This window comes from Lithobates pipiens, unplaced genomic scaffold, assembly GCF_037356315.1.
Source record: "Lithobates pipiens isolate NorthernLeopardFrog02 unplaced genomic scaffold, aLitPip1_a1.2 Scaffold_18, whole genome shotgun sequence".
NCBI lineage: Eukaryota > Metazoa > Chordata > Amphibia > Anura > Ranidae > Lithobates > Lithobates pipiens.
This window is the reverse complement of record NW_027507758.1, coordinates 13,375,924-13,397,249: the sequence shown is the minus strand read 5'-3', so window position 1 is coordinate 13,397,249 and position 21,326 is coordinate 13,375,924. Positions and strand designations below refer to the sequence as shown.

The window sequence follows — 21,326 nt, the reverse complement described above, 5'->3', positions numbered from 1 at the left end:
GCCCCTCAAGGGTTGTTCATCCTGTACGCATCGGGAGACGTTGAGGCTCTGGGGATGCTCTGTGGAAGGTGCAAAGGACTGTTTGTGAACCACCGGCCATTTGTTCGATGTCTTGCCTGTGGGGAATATTTCTTCAAAGTCGAGCAGTCAATCGCGCTACCGAGGGCCTACCACGTGGACATGGCCACGGGCGTGACTATCGAGGAGTCAGCCATATTTGCTCCTTCAGTGAGGCCTTCTACAGCAAGGATACCTGATGCCACCAACACCCCTGAGAGGGATGTCATCACTTCTACCACTGCGACTGCCGGAGAGACCACTCTGGAGCGGATGGACACTACTTCTTCTACTATTACCGAAGCAACAATGCCCACTTTGTGTGTGTGCTAGTCCGCCATACTTTTGAAATGAACGGACTTTTCCCACACTGAGAAAAGTCTGTTCATTTTGAGCGCGGCTCCAGGTAGCGGGGACTAGCGAAGGAAGCGTCGCTGGCCCCGTCACCTGGTATGGAGTTAAAGGGGAAGCCCTACTCCGAAAAAAACCCCACCCCCTTTCCTGACCAGCTGGGTTGCGTGCTCAGATAAGGGTCTGATATGGACCTAAGAGGGGACCCCCACGCCGTTTTTTTGGCATAGGGCTCGCTGGTCCTGGCTACCTGGAGCCACGCTCAAAATGAACGGACTTTCCTCCATGTGTGTGTGTGCGCAAGTCCATTCATTTCAAACGTACGCCGGATAGTCCGCCGCAAAAGTCCCGTGTGTGGGCAGGTCCGCTCGTTCGGACAGTCCAGTGGACTTTACGGCGGTTTGTCCGCCAGATTAAGTCCGTGGGATAGTCTGATCGTGTGTACGCGGCATTATCAAGGTATGTTGGTATAGGGTGTTTGCCTCCATAGGGGCAAATAGTTGCGAAAGGCTGAGCTGTACTATGGAGGTAACCCTCTGTCCTCGGCATGCAATGGGGCACAACCAACCTTCAAACGCATTAAATGGCTACGGTAGGAGAAGGGGTGTGGTCTGCATGAGAGGTCGCATGTTTCACAAATTGCCGAGCAGAGCCCTGGTAGCAGAAGATAGAATTGTGTCCATGTGTTTTCTGTATTCCTGCTGAAGTTGGATGGGAAGATGCACTAAAATAACGATGACTTCCTGAGATCTCCAGATGGAAGGATTGACGTCATGCAAAACAGTCGCCGCAGAAAATAGTGCAGTAAATTAAACATTATGCATTTCCTAAAGGCGGCGTATGAATCATAGAAATATACTGTCTGTTTACAGGAAAAAATAAACAGCAGCAGCAGCTGGAGAAAAGCAACGACATGAACCCCCCACCCCCCCCGCACATCACTGCCAGGGAACAATTCGCCAAATCTGAACACGGATAGGAACCTGTCTCCTCCTCCCATGGGACTGCATATCACAGCATGACTCCAGCTTTTTATTACATACCGGGAACGCTTTGGATATGTTATTACTACTATTGTAGCAGCCCTCTGATACCCCGAAGGCAGAATAGCACCTCCACAGGCCAGGGGCGAGCTAGCATTAAACCCTAGGCCTGAGTCCTTGGCTAAAATGGGGGCACCGAAAAAGGATATTGGGTGCCAGTCACTTACCGGTAAAGGAGATGAGGGATAGGGTTCCCAGATACCACAGCAGATCACTTAAAGCAGGGATCTTCAAACTACGGCCCTCCAGCTGTTGCGGGACTACACATCCCATGAGGCATTGTAAAACTCTGACATTCACTGACATGACTAGGCATGATGGGAACTGTAGTTCCTGAACAACTGGAGGGCCATAGTTTGAAGACCCCTGACTTAAAGACTCTCCAGATCCAGATCAATGTCCGGCTTTACATTGTCAGAACCTTTAGGCCGACCTGGCAATACTGTAAGCACTTTCCCAAATTTCAGTGCATCCACCAAGCGAGTCACCAGGCCCTTCTGATAGACCAGCCTTCATGCTGGCTCCTTCCAGCAAGGGGTCTCCCTGTCAGGGCTGGGCTCAGCCCTTCCTTCTCAGAGCTGGCTGTTCAGCTGTCGGATAATTGCCAGCTCCTATCTCTCTCCACAGTTACTCAGCTGTTGATGATATCCTGCTCATCACTCCTGCCTACTTAAGCTGCTCAGCCTAGTAGATCTCTACCTTCGCCTTGGTTAACATCACAGAGACTATCCCCTGCGATCCTGTTCAAGACTTGCTTTGCTGACATCCCTTCTGTCTCCAGATCCTGCTTGCTGTTCCACTACATTGATCCCTGACTTCTGGCTTGGCTGACTATCCGTTCCAGTTACTGAACTTTGGCTATATTTTGATTACGTTTGTTCTTTTTACTTTTATTATTAAACAAGTGTGATTTAACTGTACTTCTGTATCTGCCTGATTTCATGGTTGCTGACACTCCCCTGGGTCTCCTCCTTGGCGCAGCTTCCTCCAGACCAGGCAGGGCCCCCCAAGTGCATGAAATTCATCAAACACTAGGACCCGAAACAGGCTATTGGGCCAAACAGCAGAGCTCCATCCAGCAGCGCCTCCCTAGACCTCAGCCCAGGGGAGGAGAGCAAGTGCATGGCCTGTCCCAAATATTTATATGCTCCCCCAGCGTGCACCAGTGGCCTAAACCTCCTACTGTATTGGCTGAAGGAAACATAAATATTCATATCTTAGTTTTGTTTGTGAAATCTCATACTATGACCAGTAACACCAACCGGCGACAGTGACTAATCACAAGCCAACTTACACTTAGTGAAAAACCAGGTGAAAAACAATACACTCCAGCCAAAAAATGAAATCGACATAGTAGATCCTATCATTTTTATATAGGATATTCACATTGTTACATTGCCACTTGCCGAGCTTAATGCCATAACCATGGTATTTTTTTTTCTCCCAGGCACCAGTCTTTCTGATAAAAGTGGCCCAAGCAGCGCATTCGCATTCTCTGTCTGATCGGGAAGCCCCGAGAACCGATCCGGCACTGGCGGCGGCTGGGCACAGAGATGAGAGAAAGAAAGATGGCCTCCGCTTATCTCTATGGTCTAGGACAGGGGTGTCCAAACTACGGCCCTCCAGCTGTTGCAGAACTACACATCCCATGAGGCATTGTAAAACTCTGACATTCAAAGACATGACTAGGCATGATGGGGATTGTAGTTCCTGAACAACTGGAGGGCCGTAGTTTGGACACCCCTGGTCTAGGAGGACCGGAGTGACGTCATGATGTCACTTCTGGTTCTGGCCCCATGTAAACTTCTGGTTCTGGCCCCATGTTTTTTAAAGCAAAAGATCAAATTTGATCTTTTGCTTTTAAGGGTGGAGGAAAAATTTGGGGTCTTTTAGACCCCACATCTTTCTATAAAGAGCACCTATTGTTATTGGAAGGAATGTGTACATTCCTTGCGATAGCCACAAAAATGATCAAAACATTTTTTTTTAAGGGGGCAGTGTAAAAATGTCATAAAATTAATTTATTTTAAATCATAATCACAAGAGAAAATACCCAAATGACCCTGATCAAAAGTTTACACACCCAAGTTCTTTATACCGTGTATTGCCCCCTCAATGACAGCTTTAAGTCTTTTGTGGTATTTGTGGATGAGGCTCTCTGTCTTCTCAGAGGGTAAAGCTGCCCATTCCTCTTGGCAAAAAGCCTCCAGTTCCTGTAAATTCTTGGGCTGTCTTGCATGAACGGCATGTTTGAGATCTCCCCAGAGGGGCTCAATAATATTGAGGTCAGGAGACTGAGATGGCCACTCCAGAACCTTCACTTTATTCTGCTGTAGCCAATGATGGGTGGACTTGGCCTTGTGTTTTGGGTCATTGTCATGTTGGAATGTCCACGCATCCCCCAAAACATCAGCGATCCACCTCCGTGTTTCACAGTAGGAATGGTGTATCTTTCATCATTGGCCTTGTTGACTTCTCTCCAAGTGTAGTGGTTTGGTTGTGGCCAAAAAGCTCAATTTTGTTCTCATCACTCCAAATGACTTTGTGCCGGAAGGTTTAAGGCTTGTCTCTGTGCTGTTTGGCGTATTGTAAGTGGGATACTTTGTGGCATTTGCGTAGTAATTCTTCTGGCGACTCGACCAAACGCAGACCATCTTTCTTCAAGGGCCTCCTTATTGTGCATCTTGAAACAGCCACACCACATGTTTTTAGAGAATTCTGTATTTCCCCTGAAGTTATTTGTGGATATTTCTTTGCATCCCGAACAATTTTCCTGGCAGTTGTGGCTGAAATTTTAGTTGGTCTACCTGACCGTGGTTTGGTTTCCACAGAACCCCTCATTTTCCACTTCTTGATTAGAGTTTGAACACTGCTGATTGGCATTCTCAATTCCTTGGATATCTTTTTATATCCCTTTCCTGTTTTATATACCCCAACTACCTTTTCCCACAGATCCTTTGACAATTCTTTTTGCTTTCCCCCATGACTCAGAATCCAGAAACGTCAGTGCAGCACTAGATGAAAGATGCAAGGGTCTGTCAGGAGTCCAGAAACCCATTGACCTTTTATACACACACACTAATTACAAGCAAACAGATCACAGGTGAGGATGGTTACCTTTAATAGCCATTCAAACCCCTTTGTGTCAACTTGTGTGCCACGTTATCAGGCCGAAATCACCGGGGTATGTAAACTTTTGATCAGGGTCATTTGGGTAGTCTCTGTTGTCATTATGATTTAAAACGAGTAAACACAGTTGATTGATAATAAATGGCTTCGGCCAAACACTAAACATGAGTGAAAGAAAAGTTTTTGTGTTATTATTCATATTCTCTGAAAAATGGTCAAGAAATCATAAATTCTCCCGTGGTATGAGCGCAACTGTAAATTGCGTCCTGTTTTTTTTAATTCAAAAAAGTATCATTTTAGTCTCTATGACCTCTGATATATATATACAGTGCCTTGCGAAAGTATTCGGCCCCCTTGAACTTTTCAACCTTTTGCCACATTTCAGGCTTCAAACATAAAGATATAAAATTTTTATTTTTTGTGAAGAATCACCAACAAGTGGGACACAATTGTGAAGTGGAACGAAATCTATTGGATTTTTTAAACTTTTTTAACTAATAAAAAAATGAAAAGTGGGGCGTGCAAATTGATTCGGCCCCCTTGCGTTAATACTTTGTAGAGCCACCTTTTGCTGCGATTACAGCTGCAAGTCGCTTGGGGTGTCTCTATCAGTTTTGCACATCGAGAGACTGAAATTCTTGCCCATTCTTCCTTGCAAAACAGCTGGAGCTCAGTGAGGTTGGATGGAGAGCGTTTTCAGCTCTTTCCACAGATTCTCGATTGGATTCAGGTCTGGACTTTGACTTGGCCATTCTAACACCTGGATACGTTTATTTGTGAACCATTCCTTTGTAGATTTTGCTGTATGTTTGGGATCATTGTCTTGTTGGAAGATAAATCTCCGTCCCAGTTTCAGGTCTTTTGCAGACTCCAACAGGTTTTCATCCAGAATGGTCCTGTATTTGGCTGCATCCATCTTCCCCTCAATTTTAACCATCTTCCCTGTCCCTGCTGAAGAAAAGCAGGCCCAAACCATGATTCTGCCACCACCATGTGTGACAGTGGGGATGGTGTGTTGAGGGTGATGAGCTGTGTTGCTTTTATGCCAAACATATCGTTTTGCATTGTGGGCAAAAAGTTGGATTTTGGTTTCATCTGACCAGAGCACCTTCTTCCACATGTTTGGTGTGTCTCCCAGGTGGCTTGTGGCAAACTTTAGACGAGACTTTTTATGGATATCTTTGAGAAATGGCTTTCTTCTTGCCACTCTTCCATAAAGGCCAGGTTTGTGCAGTGTACGACTGATTGTTGTCCTATGGACAGACTCTCCCACCTCAGCTGTAGTTCTCTGCAGTTCATCCAGAGTGATCATGGGCCTCTTGGCTGCATCTCTGATCAGTCTTCTCCTTGTCTGAGCTGAAAGTTTAGAGGGACGGCCAGGTCTTGGTAGATTTGCAGTGGTCTGATACTCCTTCCATTTCAAAATGATCGCTTGCACAGTGCTCCTTGGAATGTTTAAAGCTTGGGAAAACTTTTTGTATCCAAATCCGGCTTTAAACTTCTCCACAACAGTATTACGGACCTGCCTGGTGTGTTCCTTGGTCTTCATGATGCTCTCTGCGCTTTCAACAGAACCCTGAGACTATCACAGAGCAGGTGCATTTATACAGAGACTTGATTACACACAGGTGGATTCTATTTATCACCATCAGTCATTTAGGACAACATTGGATCATTCAGAGATCCTCGCTGAACTTCTGGAGTGAGTTTGCTGCACTGAAAGTAAAGGGGCCGAATAATTTTGCACGCACCACTTTTCAGTTTTTTATTTGCTAAAAAAGTTTCAAAAATCCAATAGATTTCGTTCCACTTCACAATTGTGTCCCACTTGTTGGTGATTCTTCACAAAAAATTTAAATTTTATATCTTTATGTTTGAAGCCTGAAATGTGGCAAAAGGTTGAAAAGTTCAAGGGGGCCGAATACTTTCGCAAGGCACTGTATGTATATATATATATATATATATATATATATATATATATATATATATATATATATATATATATATATTCTATTGATAGATTTATATATATATATATATATATATATATATATATATATATATATATATAATATAATGTTTGGGGGTTCTAAGTAATTTTGTAGCACAAAATACGGATTTTTACTTGTAAACAACAAGTTTCAGAAACGGCCTGATCTTCTAGTGGATATTCACATTGTTACATTGTATCAATGTGCAGTAAAGCATCTATTCTATACAAAATTTCTGGCTTATGGGATGCAGTTGAGTACATGACTTCCCTTATATCCTCCCCCCCCCCAATCCAATCTCCTGTTATCGGGGTGATCTTCCCATACAATGTCTCCTCTAGCGGTGCTGCGGAAGGGTAAATGGCGGCTCACCGGGGGGACCGTGCACTCGGTGATGAATGAGGAATTTTTTTTATTAGCGGCCTGATGAAAGAATAACCATTTGTTCCAGTTCAATGCTCATTCATTATAATCTGCGGAATTAAGTGACTTCCAACAACACAATACCATCATAAATCAACAGACTAAGAAAACAGACTAAGAAAACTTGACCCTTCCCCGGTAATATTCGGTCAATATAAATGCTCCTATGATATCCTCCTCAAGGCCAAAAACCAGGCAAGGCGTTAAATACACTTTATATATATATATATATATATATATATATATATATATATATATATATACAGAAGAAAGGAATAGAAAATAATAGAAAATAAAATAATAAAATAGAAAGGATAGAATGGAAAAAATTTGAATAGAAAACAAAAGAAAAGAGTAGAGTAGAATAGAAAAAAAAAAATAGCACAGGTTCGAATAGAATAAAATCGACTTGACCCTTCCCGGTGATATTCGGGCAATACAAAAGCTCCTACAACATTCTCCTCAAAGCCAAAACCCCGGCAAGGCGTTAAATACACTTATATATATTTTTTTTATAAAGGAATATAATACAAAAGAATGGAATAGAAAAGAATAGAAAATAAAATAATACAATAGAAAGAATAGAATAGAAAACATTTTGAATAGAAAACAAAAGAAAAGAGCAGAAAAGAAAAAAAAATAGAAAAGATTAGAATAGAATCGACTTGACCCTTCCTGGTGATATTTGCTCAATACAAATGCTCCTACAACATCCTGCTCAAGGCCAAAAACCCTTGCAAGGCGTTTAAATACACTTATATATATTTATAAAGGAATAGAATACAGAAGAATGGAATAGAAAAGAATAGAATAAAATAGAAAGAATAGAATAGAAAAAAATGTAATAGAAAACAAAAGAAAGTGTAGAATAAAAAAAAAAAAAAAAAAAAACAGGATAGAATAGAGTCGAATCGACTTGACCATTCCTGGTGATATTTGCTGAATACAAAAGCTCCTACAACATCCTCCTCAAAGCCAAAGTTTTATAGAATAGAATAAGAATAAAAGAATAGACTCAAAAATAAAAGAACAGAATAAAATAGAAAAAAAATGAGTAAAACAGAATAGAATAGAAAATAAAATAAAAGAATAAAATAGAATGCAGCATAAAAGAAAAGAATAAAATAGAATGCAGAATAAAGGAATAGGATATAAATGAATGAAATAGAAAAAAATAGAAAATAAAAGAATAAAATAGAAAGAATAGAAGAGAAAAAAATAGAACAGATTAGAATAGAATAAAATAGAAGGAATATAATCGTCTTCTGAAATTCAAATAGAATAGAACCGGCTAGTCTTTGCAACGAATTGGGATCGATTTGATATTTTCGATTCAAATCCATTGTACCAATTTGATCCCGATCGAAAAAACAAATAAAGGAAATGAAAATGAGTAACTTAACGAATCAATCCAAAACGATTTATTTCGTTCCGCACATGTCTACAATGAAATAAAGACATAAATAAATATATAAATAAAATGCGATGAAAGTCACTTACAGCTGCCATGGAGTTGATTCGGTCGATGTAATAGTCTGGCCAGCTGGTTGCCAGTTTGTTTGGATCTTCTTGTTCCTACAGACAAAGAATACACAAGGTGAGAGGTGAGAAGATGAAGTCCAAATTAGGGGGCAGGCAGCCCAACAGAGGCAAAAAGGAGGCAAAAAGGAGCAAAGACTTCAAATACTGTGTAATGGTGCAGCTTCCGTCAGTGGTGACGGTTTACCTAAAGTCCACAAGTTACTCCCAACAGTATTAAATACTGTAGTTAATTATGTCTCTAAAACAGTTAGAGGGATGTGGTTAGAGTTAGAGGGTTAGATTTATATGGTAAGATTTAGGGGGTTAGCGTGAGGGTTAGGGTTAGAGTTAGAGGGTTAGAGTTAGAGGGTTAGAGTTAGAGGGTTAGGATTAGGGGATTAGGGTGAGGGTTAGAGTTAGATTTAGAGGGTTAGGGTTAGAGTTAGAGGGTTAGGGGGTTAGGGTGAGGGTTAGGGTTAGATTTAGAGGGTTAGGGTTAGAGTTAGAGGGTTAGAGTTAGAGGGTTAGGGGGTTAGGGTGAGGGTTAGGGTTAGATTTAGAGGGTTAGGGTTAGAGGGTTAGGGGGTTAGGGTGAGGGTTAGGGTTAGAGTTAGAGGGTTAGAGTTAGAGGGTTAGAGTTAGAGGGTTAGGGGGTTAGGGTGAGGGTTAGATTTAGAGGGTTAGGGTTAGAGTTAGAGGGTTAGATTTAGAGGGTTAGGGGGTTAGGGTGAGGGTTAGATTTAGAGGGTTAGGGTTAGAGTTAGAGGGTTAGATTTAGAGGGTTAGGGTTAGAGTTAGAGGGTTAGATTTAGAGGGTTAGGGTTAGAGTTAGAGGGTTAGGGTTAGAGTTAGAGGGTTAGATTTAGAGGGTTAGGGTTAGAGTTAGAGGGTTAGATTTAGAGGGTTAGGGTTAGAGTTAGAGGGTTAGAGTTAGAGGGTTAGAGTTAGAGGGTTAGAGTTAGAGGGTTAGAGTTAGAGGGTTAGGGGGTTAGGGTGAGGGTTAGATTTAGAGGGTTAGGGTTAGAGTTAGAGGGTTAGATTTAGAGGGTTAGGGTGAGGGTTAGATTTAGAGGGTTAGGGTTAGATTTAGAGGGTTAGGGTTAGAGTTAGAGGGTTAGATTTAGAGGGTTAGGGTTAGAGTTAGAGGGTTAGATTTAGAGGGTTAGGGTTAGAGTTAGAGGGTTAGATTTAGAGGGTTAGGGTTAGAGTTAGAGGGTTAGATTTAGAGGGTTAGGGTTAGAGTTAGAGGGTTAGATTTAGAGGGTTAGGGTTAGAGTTAGAGGGTTAGGGTTAGGGGGTTAGGGTGAGGGGGTTAGGGTGAGGGTTAGAGTTAGAGGGTTAGGGTAATGCCGCCTACACACGATCGGATTTTCCGATGGAAAATGTTGGATGTGAGCTTGTTGCCGGTAAGTCCAACCGTGTGTACCCTCCATCGGACAATTGTTGTCAGACTTTCCACCAACAAATGTTGGATAGCAGGTTTTCAAATTTTCCACGGACAAATGTGTGTTGTCGGACTTTCCGTTCATGTGTACACGAGTCCGTCGGACAAAAGTCCAAAGTACAAACACGCTTGCTGGGAATCAACGATGATCCGGAAGCGCTTGGTCTTGTAAAACTAGCGTTCTGAATGAAGATATCATGGACGTCTTGTAACCTCACTACATTTGTAATTGTTGGCCAACATTTGTGTGACCGTGTGTGTGCAAGACAAGTCGGAGCCAACATTTTTCAGACAAAATTCCCCGTTTTTTATGTCAGAAAGTCCGATTGTGTGTACGGGAGTTAGAGGGTTAGGGTTAGAGGTTCAGGGTAAGAGTTAGAGGGTTAGGGTTAGAGGGTTAGGTTAAGAGTTGGAGTTAGAGGGTTAGGGTTAGAATTAAAGGGTTAGCGTTAGAGGGATGGGGTTAGGATTAGCATCTCTACCTCTAGTTTGTAAAAGGTTAACTGGGATCCTTTGGGTTAGGGTTAGAGCTGGTGGGTTGGGGTTAGAGGGTCAGGGGATAGAGTTAGAGGATTAGAGTGTTAGGGTTAGAGTTAGATGGTTAGGGTTAGAGGGTTAGGGTGAGGGTTAGAGTTAGAGGGTTAGAGGATTCGGCTAAGAGTTAAAGGGTTAGAGTTAGAGGGTTGGGGTTAGGATTAGCATCTCTACCTCTAGTTTGTAAAAGGTTAACTGGGATCTTTTGGGTTAGGGTTAGAGTTGGTGGGTTGGGGTTAGAGGGTTAGGGGATAGAGTTAGATGTTTAGGGTTAGGGGGTTAGGGTGAGGGTTAGAGTTAGATGGTTATGGTTGGGGGTTAGGGTGAGGGTTAGAGTTAGAGGGTTAGAGGATTAGGGTAAGAGTTAAAGGGTTAGAGTTAGAGGGTTGGGGTTAGGATTAGCATCTCTACCTCTAGTTTGTAAAAGGTTAACTGGGATCATTTGAGTTAGGGTTATAGCTGGTGGGTTAGGGTTAGAGGGTTAGGTTTAGAGGGTTAGAGAATTAGGGTTAGAGAGTTAGGGTTAGGGTTATAGTTAGAAGGATGGGGTTAGAGTTAAAGGGTTAGGATTAGCATGATTTTCTCTAGTTTGAAAAAGGATAACTGGGATCCTTTGGGTTAGGGGTAGAGCGGGTCGGTTGGGGTTAGAGAGTCAGGGTTACAGGGTTAGGGTTATAGTTAGAAGGATGGGGTTAGAGTTAAAGAGTTAGGATTAGCATGATCTTCTCTAGTTTGTAAAAGGATAACTGGGATCCTTTGGGTTAGGGGTAGAGCTGGTGGGTTGGGGTTAAAGAGCTAGGGTTAGAGGGTTAGGGTTATAGTTAGAGGGATGGGGTTAGAGTTAAAGGATTAGGATTAGCATGATTTTCTCTAGTTTGTAAAAGGATAACTGGGATCCTTTGGGTTAGGGGCTTAATGTTAGAGTTGGGGGGGGGGGGGGGGGGGTTGGCGTTAGAGGGTTTGGTTAAATTATGAGTTTTAAAGGAGGATTAGGATTAGAGGGATAGAGTTATTGCTAGGCGTTTGGGTTAGAATTTGGGTTTTAATAGAAGGTTAGAGCTACAGGGGTAGCATGACTAGCTCTGGTTTGTGAAAGGTTAACTAAGATCCTTTTGGTTAAGGTTAGGGGGTTAGAGTTATGGCTAGGGGTTAAGGTTAGATTTAGGGTTAGGGGGCTTAGCATGACTTGCTCCGGTTTGTAAAAGGTTAACTGGGATCCTTTTGGGTTGGGATTAGAGTCATTGGGTTAGAGGGTTAAGGTTAAAGTTAAGGTGTTGTGATCAGTATGTCTTACTCAGGTTTGTGAAAGGTGGATGCTTTTGGTTAGGGGGTGAGCGTAAGGGATAAGGTCAGAAGGGTAGAGTTATGCCGTGTACACACGGTCAGACTTTCCGGCAGAAAAAGTCAATCTTTTCATCAGATATTCCGATCGTGTGTGTGGGGCCTCATCTGACTTTTTTTTTTTTTTTTTCGAAAATTCTGACGGACCTAGATAATAGAACATGTTTTAAATCTTTCCGACGGAATCAACTCCTATCGCTCGTCTGTATGCTGCTCCGACGGATCAAAAAACGACGCATGCTCTGAAGCAAGTACGAGAAGGCAGCTATTGGCTACTGGCTATTGAACATCCTTCCTTTTTCTAGTCCCGTCGTACGCGTTTGTACGTCATCATGTTCTAGACCAGGGGTGCCCAACCAGTGACCCGGGGGCCACATGTGGCCCGCGGAGTCCTCTGATGTGGCCCTTGACCTCCTGCTCTAAGATGGCAGGTTGGCAAGCCCAGATCAAGGATTGCCAACCGGCCATCCCAGAGCATCAGTTTTGTGAATGAAGCCACTGGTAGTGGAAGCAAGTGGCTGCGGAGCAGAGCCACATAAAGCAATGCTTCCTGTATGGTGCCCGCTCCTGTCACAGGCGGAGTGATACCAAATGCACTCCGCCTGGGACAGCAACTGCCAGGGATACCAGAATGGAAGACGGTTATTAAAGCGGGAGTCCGCCGGGACTCCGCGTTTTTTTTTTTTTTTTTTAAAAGCCTACAAATACTGCAGCTGCTGACTTTTAAAATAGTGACACTTACCTGTTCAGCGCGCCCGCGATGTCGGTACCCGAAGCCGATCTCCCGATCGTCTCTCGGGTGCTGCCGCCGCCATCTTCGGTATGGGAATCAGGAAGTGGAGCCTTTCGGCTTCATTTCCCGGTTCCCTACTGCGAATGCGCGGGTCGCGCTGTGCAATAAGGACGGTCCCCGCTGCCTCTGGGATCTGTGTGTTTCCCAGCAGGCAGCGGGGGACTTTCGGAAAGGGGCGTAATCTACGCCCCTTTCCGCAGAGAGCTATCCCGGAAGTGGGTGCAGATACCTGTACTGTACAGGTACCTGCACCCCCTTCCCCCTGAAAGGTGCCAATTGTGGCGCCGGAGGGGGGGAGGGTTCCGATGAGCGGAAGGTCCACTTTAGGGTGGACCTCCGCTTTAAAGGTAAGTTTACTACTAAATTCATAGTATATATGGATATATCTGTTTTGCAGTGGTTACTGAGCTGCTTTCAAACTGATCTGCAGGTGCAGCGCAGCTGCGGGGGTTACCTGCATTGAGCCATAGACTTCTGTTATTACCTGCAGGTTTGTTGCGCCTTCAGAAAGTGCGCCACACCTGCAGAATATAATAGAAGTTTATGGCAAAGTGCAGCTAACCCGCAGAAAATCCACAGGTTCACTGCGCTGCACCCGCGCTTTGGGCAAATCGCAGCGCATCAGTGTGAAAGCAACCTTAGGCCCCTTTCACATGATTGGACCCAATCGGACTTACTATTCACCTCTATGGAGCGGCAGATGTAAATGGACTTGTGTCTGTTTACACCCGCCTACCTACCTACCTACCTACCTTCAGTCTGGGCGAATCGGATTGGATCAGAGGGCCCATAGACTAGAGTGGGCTGTGTCTGTGGACACTGACCTGTCATCGCCCGCGAACAGTTACCAATTTACTTAAGTGGCCCTCGCTCTTCAAAAGGTTGGGCACCCCTGTTCTAGACGGTCGGACTTTGGCGTGATCGTGTGTAGGCAAGACCAGGGCTGGACTTACCATTGGGCTTGACTGGGCTCAAGCCCATGGGCCCCCACCCAATAGGGGGCCCCATGGGCCCTGCCGAGATACATAGCCGAGTGTACTTGGCTCCGCTCCACTCACAATCACGCTCAGTCCCGCCCTATGATGGACATAACACAGGGACTGGGCATGACTGTGAGCTGAGCCGAGTACACTCGGCTACTCTCGGCTCCGTTCGGGACTGCGAGAGGACCCGAGAGCCGCCAAGAGGACCCGAGAGCCGCGAGATACACAGAACTCTGTATCTCGGCGGCGCCATTTTTAAACTTCAAGACTGCAATGACAAGGCTGCAAATGACACTGGGGCAAGGCTGCAGATGGATGGGCAAGGCTGCAGATGGACACTGATCCGGCTGCATTGATGGACATTTAAATGTTTTTTCCTTAAACTTCCCTCCTAAACTTGGGGTGCGTGTTATACGCCGGCACTTGTTATACGCTAATAAATACGGTAATGTATAGAACGTAGGGCCCAAAAGTGACTCAAGCCCAGGGGCCCCTACCACCCTAAGTCCTGCCCTGGGCAAGACAGTTGCAGCGGAAATCCGTCAGAAAAACCTCAGAGTTTATTCCCGACGGAAAAAAACGGTCGTGTGTACGCGGCGTAAAAGTTAGGGTTTTAATAGAGGGTTAGGGTTAGTAGGCTTGGGTTGGCATGACTTGCACTGGTTGGGCAGGGACTGATGAATGTTGTACACTGTGTAAAATACCAACGCTATATAAAAACCTGTAATGCATAAAAAGATAAATCTACAATCACATCCTGTTATTTATCAACAAAGACAACTTAATACTTCCTCTATGGTCTAATGAACGAAGCATATCAGCGTACATTAATGGATCCCACAGGTGGCCATCTAGTAAGAGTTTCAGAGAAACCCTCGAAGCAGCTCATATATCGGACCTGGATTTAGTCCACCTCGTCCTTCAGACAGAGCCAGAAAAGTCGGAGAATGACAAACCACTTCCAGCCGACATCCTGCAGCTGCTCCTTTGTCCATTTTTCTTCCACTCCCCAGTACGGCGTGGCTGCCATATTAGTGCGATCGATCGGCGGACGGCGCTTCTTTTGCATAGACCCCGCCCCCTGATAACAACAACGATATAATCCCGAATCCAGAGGCAGGAGTGGGTGGGATATTTCTCTGATGATGTCAGATTCCCAACTGGATCTGAGGCCAGAAGAATAGAAGGTGCCTAGGCACTGCCGCTTTCTGCTCTCCTGCTTCCACTCAGGAATTATATCCTAAAGATACAGTATATCACAAAAGTAAGTACACCCCGCACATTTTTGTAAATATTTTCTTCTATCGTTTCATGTGACAACACTGAAGAAATGACACTTTTCTACAATGTAAAGTAGTGAGTGTGCAGCTTGTATAAGCCCTTGTACACACGGTCGGACATTCTGACGGAAAATGTCTGATCGGAGCGCGTTGTCGGCTAATCCGACCGTGTGTGGGCTCCATCGGACTGTTTCCGTCAGAAAATCCGACCGACAAAGTTTTAGAGCTGGGCTATAAAATTTTCCGACAACATGATCCGATCGGACTTTGTCCGATCGTTTGTAGAGAATTCCGATCGGACAAAGTGCCACGCATGCTCAGATCAAATTCCTAGACCAAAGCTATTGGCTACTAGCCTGAACGTAGTCCCGTCGTAATGAAATAACGTCATCACGTTCTGAACGATCAGATTTTACGACAACTTTGTCCGACCGTGTGTACGCAACACCAGTTTTGGACAAAATCCGACGGATTTGGTTGTCGGAATGTCCGACCGTGTGTACAAGGGCTAACTCAACACACAGCCATTAATGTCTAAACCGCTGGCAACAAAAGTGAGTACAGCCCTAAGTGAAAATGTCCAACTTGGACCCAAAGTGTCAATATTTTGTGTGGCCGCCATTATTTTCCAGCATTGCCGTAACCCTCTTGGGCATGGAGGTCACCAGAGCTTCACAGGTTGCCACCGGAGTCCTCTTCCCCCTCCTCCATGATGGCATCACAGAGCTGGTGGATGTTAGAGACCTTGCGCTCCTCCACCTTCCGTTTGAGGTTTCCAGACCTAAACCCTATTGAGCATCTGTGGGACATCCTCAAACAGAAGGTGGAGGAGCGCAAGGTCCCTAACATCCACCAGCTCTGTGATGTCATCATGGAGGAGGGGAAGAGGACTCCGGTGGCAACCTGTGAAGCTCTGGTGACCTCCATGCCCAAGAGGGTTAAGGCAGTGCTGGAAAATAATGGCGACCACACAAAATATTGCCACTTTTGGCCCAATTTGGACATTTTCACTTAGGGGTGTACTCACTTTTGTTGGCAGCGGTTTAGACATTAAAGGGGTTGTAAACCCTTGTGGGCTTTCACCTTAATGCATTCTTTGCATTAAGGTGAAAAACCTTTTGTCATGCAGCAGCCCCCCCAGACCCCACATTTTACTTACCTGAACCTGGTCTTTATCGCCATCGGGAACGAGCAGAGCCGGTGTCTCGTGTCCTGATTGGATAGATTGATAGCAGCGCAGCTATTGGCTCCTGCTGCTGTCAATCAAATCCAATGAAGTGGGGCTGAGTCCTGCCTGTCAATAGATGCACCCCAAACTCACTCATCCATATCTTTATGGACTTTGCTTTGTGCACTGGTCCAAATCATATGGTGGAGGGGGGATTATGATGTGGGGGGGAGGGGGGATTATGGTGTGGGGGCTGTTCTCCAGGGTTGGGCTTGGCCCCTTAGTTCCAGTGAAGGGAACTCTTAAGGCGTCAACTTTTTTGCAGAAGGGAGTTTAACAAGACTCGTGGCCACTCATTAAAATTAGAAGAAAAGAGGTTTAACCTTCAACTACGTAGAGGGTTCTTTACAGTAAGAGCGGCAAGGATGTGGAATTCCCTTCCACAGGCGGTGGTCTTAGCGGGGGGCATCAATAGTTTTAAGAAACTATTAGATAAGAACCTGAACGACCGCAACATACAGGGATATACAATGTAATACTGACATATAATCACACACATGGGTTGGACTTGATGGACTTGGTGTCTTTTTTCAACCTCACCTACTATGTAACTATGTAGCATACCAAGACATTTTGGATAATTCCATGCTCCCAACTTTATGGGCACGGTTTGGTGATGGCCCCTCCCTGTTCCAACATGACTGCTCACCAGTGCACAAAGCAAGGTCCACAGAGTCCTGACCTCAACACCTTTGAGATGAATTAGAGCAGAGACTGCGAGCCAGGCCTTCTTGTCCAACATCAGTACCTGACCTCACAAATGCGCTTTTGGAAGAACGGTCAAACATTCCCATAGACACATCTCCTAAACCTTGCGGAGGGCCTTCCCGGAAGAGTTGAAGCCATTATAGCCGCAAAGGGCGGAGCCAACTCAATATTGAACCCTACGGACTTGGATGCCTCTAAAGTTCATGTAAAGGCAAGTGTCCCAATACTTTTGGTCATATAGTGTACATGTTGTGAAGGTTCACTTTAAATAGGAAGCACAAAGATCAGCTTTTTAGGGTTACACGTTAGCACCCCCCCCCCCCCACATCCCCATAAACTGACCTTTTATTGGTCGGGAGATATGAGGAAATCTGGGATATAGAACTTTGTCTGCGAGTAAAGCTACGAGACGCCAGTGCAGTATAACCGTCAGGGCTCCTTTCATGCGTCTCGTTAACCGGAGAGGCCGGGGATTAGAAACGGTCGAGCTGCAGAGATTCTGGAGAAGACATTTGCTTTCCCCGCAGCAGTTTGGTTACATCATTACCTATTAGCACGCCGTATTTGTTAAGTACGCCGCGGGATCGCAACGTCTAAGGTTTCAGCTGCTCTCGCTCGTCACCTATTCTGCGTTTATCCTCCGCATCGCCCTTCCAGCCGGTGGTTTTGTCATTAGGCATTATCCCCAGATCCTACGCTGCCCTAAAAGCGGAAAAAAGGATTTATTTATTTTTTTGTGATTTATTTTTTTTTTTCGAAGGCACAGCGCGTTTTTTTTTTTTACATGAAACCGCAAGAATGCGCGTGCGATGGAGCCAAGCCCTCGTCCAGTTACAGATAATGGAAATGTATTGCAGAATAATGAAGTCATTTAGCGGTTTGAAATGGACATGTTGCTGCCAGAGTAGACGGACGCATTGCTGCTTTATTGATGGGGAAGGCGGGCCCTTGCTCGGCGGCGGCGGCGGCGGTGCGCTCTACTAGACAGGAGAGACGCCAAGCGGCTGTAGAGGAAGTATAACAAATCCTTAGGAGAATGGTTAAGCATTAAAGTGTTTGTCCAGCCAAAGTTTTCTGTTTAGTCTTGCATGGAGTGCGGGGGGGGGGGGGGGCACCCTGGCAGGTTTTTACTACTATCTGGGGCTCTGTTGGAGAGAGGCGGCGTTCAGGGGTCAGTGGTAGGTAACAGAGAGTTTAGGAGTCAGTAGTAGCTAACGCAGAGTTCTGGGGCCAGTGGTGTGTCACACATAAAATATAGGGGGCTGTAGTAAGTAACACAGAGTTCAGAGGTAAGTAGTAATGCACAGTGCAGGGGTCAGCAGTATGCATTGCAGAGGCAGTAGTATTTATCAAAGAGTGCAGGGTTCAGTGGTAAATAACAGAGTTCAGAGATCAGTAGTATTTAACGCAGAGTTCGCGGGTCTATAGTAAGTAATGCAGAGTGAAAGGGGTCAGCAGTAATGCAGAGTGAGGGGGCCAGTGGACTGTAAAGCAGAGTGAGGGGGTCAGCAGTAAGTATTGCAGAGCAGAGTACAGTAAATAACAGAGTTTAGTGGTCAGTAGCAAATAACAGAGTTCAGGGGTCAGCAGTAAGTAACGCAGAGTTCAGGGGTCAGCAGTAAGTAATGCAGAGTTCAGGGGTCAGCAGTAAGTAACGCAGAGTTCAGGGGTCAGCAGTAAGTAATGCAGAGTTCAGGGGTCAGCAGTAAGTAATGCAGAGTTCAGGGGTCAGCAGTAAGTAACGCAGAGTTCAGGGGTCAGCAGTAAGTAACGCAGAGTTCAGTGGTCAGTAGCAAATAACAGAGTTCAGGGATCAGCAGTAAGTAATGCAGAGTTCAGTGGTCAGTAGCAAATAACAGAGTTCAGGGATCAGCAGTAAGTAATGCAGAGTTCAGTGGTCAGTAGCAAATAACAGAGTTCAGGGGTCAGCAGTAAGTAATGCAGAGTTCAGGGGTCAGCAGTAAGTAATGCAGAGTTCAGTGGTCAGTAGCAAATAACAGAGTTCAGGGATCAGCAGTAAGTAATGCAGAGTTCAGTGGTCAGTAGCAAATAACAGAGTTCAGGGGTCAGCAGTAAGTAATGCAGAGTTCAGGGGTCAGCAGTAAGTAATGCAGAGTTCAGGGGTCAGCAGTAAGTAATGCAGAGTTCAGTGGTCAGTAGCAAATAACAGAGTTCAGGGGTCAGCAGTAAGTAACGCAAAGTTCATGGGTCAGCAGTAAGTAACGCAGAGTTCAGGGGTCAGCAGTAATTAATGCAGAGTTCAGTGGTCAGTAGCAAATAACAGAGTTCAGGGGTCAGCAGTAAGTAACGCAAAGTTCAGGGGTCAGCAGTAAGTAACGCAGAGTTCAGGGGTCAGCAGTAAGTAACGCAAAGTTCAGGGGTTAGCAGTAAGTAACGCAGAGTTCAGGGGTCAGCAGTAAGTAATGCAGAGTTAAGGGGTCAGTAGTAAGTAATGCAGAGTTCAGTGGTCAGTAGCAAATAACAGAGTTCAGGGGTCAGCAGTAAGTAACGCAAAGTTCAGGGGTCAGCAGTAAGTAACGCAAAGTTCAGGGGTCAGCAGTAAGTAATGCAGAGTTCAGGGGTCAGCAGTAATTAATGCAGAGTTCAGTGGTCAGTAGCAAATAACAGAGTTCAGGGGTCAGCAGTAAGTAACGCAAAGTTCAGGGGTTAGCAGTAAGTAACGCAGAGTTCAGGGGTCAGCAGTAAGTAATGCAGAGTTCAGGAGTCAGTAGTAAGTAATGCAGAGTTCAGTGGTCAGTAGCAAATAACAGAGTTCAGGGGTCAGCAGTAAGTAACGCAGAGTTCAGGGGTCAGCAGTAAGTAACGCAGAGTTCAGGAGTCAGCAGTAAGTAACGCAGAGTTCAGGGGTCAGCAGTAATTAATGCAGAGTTCAGTGGTCAGTAGCAAATAACAGAGTTCAGGGGTCAGCAGTAAGTAACGCAAAGTTCAGGGGTCAGCAGTAAGTAACGCAAAGTTCATGGGCCAGCAGTAAGTAACGCAGAGTTCAGGGGTCAGCAGTAATTAATGCAGAGTTCAGTGGTCAGTAGCAAATAACAGAGTTCAGGGGTCAGCAGTAAGTAACGCAAAGTTCAGGGGTCAGCAGTAAGTAACGCAGAGTTCAGGGGTCAGCAGTAAGTAATGCAGAATTCAGGGGTCAGTAGTAAGTAATGCAAAGTTCAGTGGTCAGTAGCAAATAACAGAGTTCAGGGGTCAGCAGTAATTAATGCAGAGTTCAGTGGTCAGTAGCAAATAACAGAGTTCAGGGGTCAGCAGTAAGTAACGCAAAGTTCAGGGGTCAGCAGTAAGTAACGCAAAGTTCAGGGGTCAGCAGTAAGTAATGTAGAGTTCAGGGGTCAGCAGTAATTAATGCAGAGTTCAGTGGTCAGTAGCAAATAACAAAGTTCAGGGGTCAGCAGTAAGTAACGCAAAGTTCAGGGGTTAGCAGTAAGTAACGCAGAGTTCAGGGGTCAGCAGTAAGTAATGCAGAGTTCAGGGGTCAGTAGTAAGTAATGCAGAGTTCAGTGGTCAGTAGCAAATAACAGAGTTCAGGGGTCAGCAGTAAGTAACGCAGAGTTCAGGGGTCAGCAGTAAGTAACGCAGAGTTCAGGGGTCAGCAGTAAGTAACGCAGAGTTCAGGGGTCAGCAGTAAGTAATGCAGAGTTCAGGGTCAGTAGCAAATAACAGAGTTCAGGAGTCAGCAGTAAGTAATGCAGAGTTCAGGGGTCAGTAGCAAATAACAGAGTTCAGGGGTCAGCAGTAAGTAATGCAGAGTTCAGGGGTCAGCAGTAAGTAACGCAGAGTTCAGGGGTCAGCAGTAAGTAACGCAGAGTTCAGGGGTCAGCAGTAAGTAATGCAGAGTTCAGGGGTCAGCAGTAAGTAATGCAGAGTTCAGTGGTCAGTAGCAAATAACAGAGTTCAGGGGTCAGCAGTAAGTAATGCAGAGTTCAGGGGTCAGCAGTAAGTAATGCAGAGTTCAGGGGTCAGCAGTAATTAATGCAGAGTTCAGTGGTCAGTAGCAAATAACAGAGTTCAGGGGTCAGCAGTAAGTAACGCAAAGTTCAGGGGTCAGCAGTAAGTAACGCAAAGTTCAGGGGTCAGCAGTAAGTAATGCAGAGTTCAGGGGTCAGCAGTAATTAATGCAGAGTTCAGTGGTCAGTAGAAAATAACAGAGTTCAGGGGTCAGCAGTAAGTAACGCAAAGTTCAGGGGTCAGCAGTAAGTAACGCAAAGTTCATGGGCCAGCAGTAAGTAACGCAGAGTTCAGGGGTCAGCAGTAATTAATGCAGAGTTCAGTGGTCAGTAGCAAATAACAGAGTTCAGGGGTCAGCAGTAAGTAACGCAAAGTTCAGGGGTCAGCAGTAAGTAACGCAGAGTTCAGGGGTCAGCAGTAAGTAATGCAGAATTCAGGGGTCAGTAGTAAGTAATGCAAAGTTCAGTGGTCAGTAGCAAATAACAGAGTTCAGGGGTCAGCAGTAATTAATGCAGAGTTCAGTGGTCAGTA

The 21,326-nt window shown here is 45.1% G+C and overlaps 1 protein-coding gene across 1 annotated transcript in view; it reads right to left on the bottom strand.

Annotated features, from left to right (window-relative positions):
• The window catches only part of DAAM2 (dishevelled associated activator of morphogenesis 2), a gene marked incomplete in the record, with an annotated part of 380,667 nt that overhangs the window by 177,420 nt on the left and 181,921 nt on the right, over positions 1-21,326 (bottom strand). The window contains 1 exon segment of the mRNA XM_077485388.1: positions 8,495-8,569. Coding sequence (XP_077341514.1) covers positions 8,495-8,569 — 75 coding nt within the window.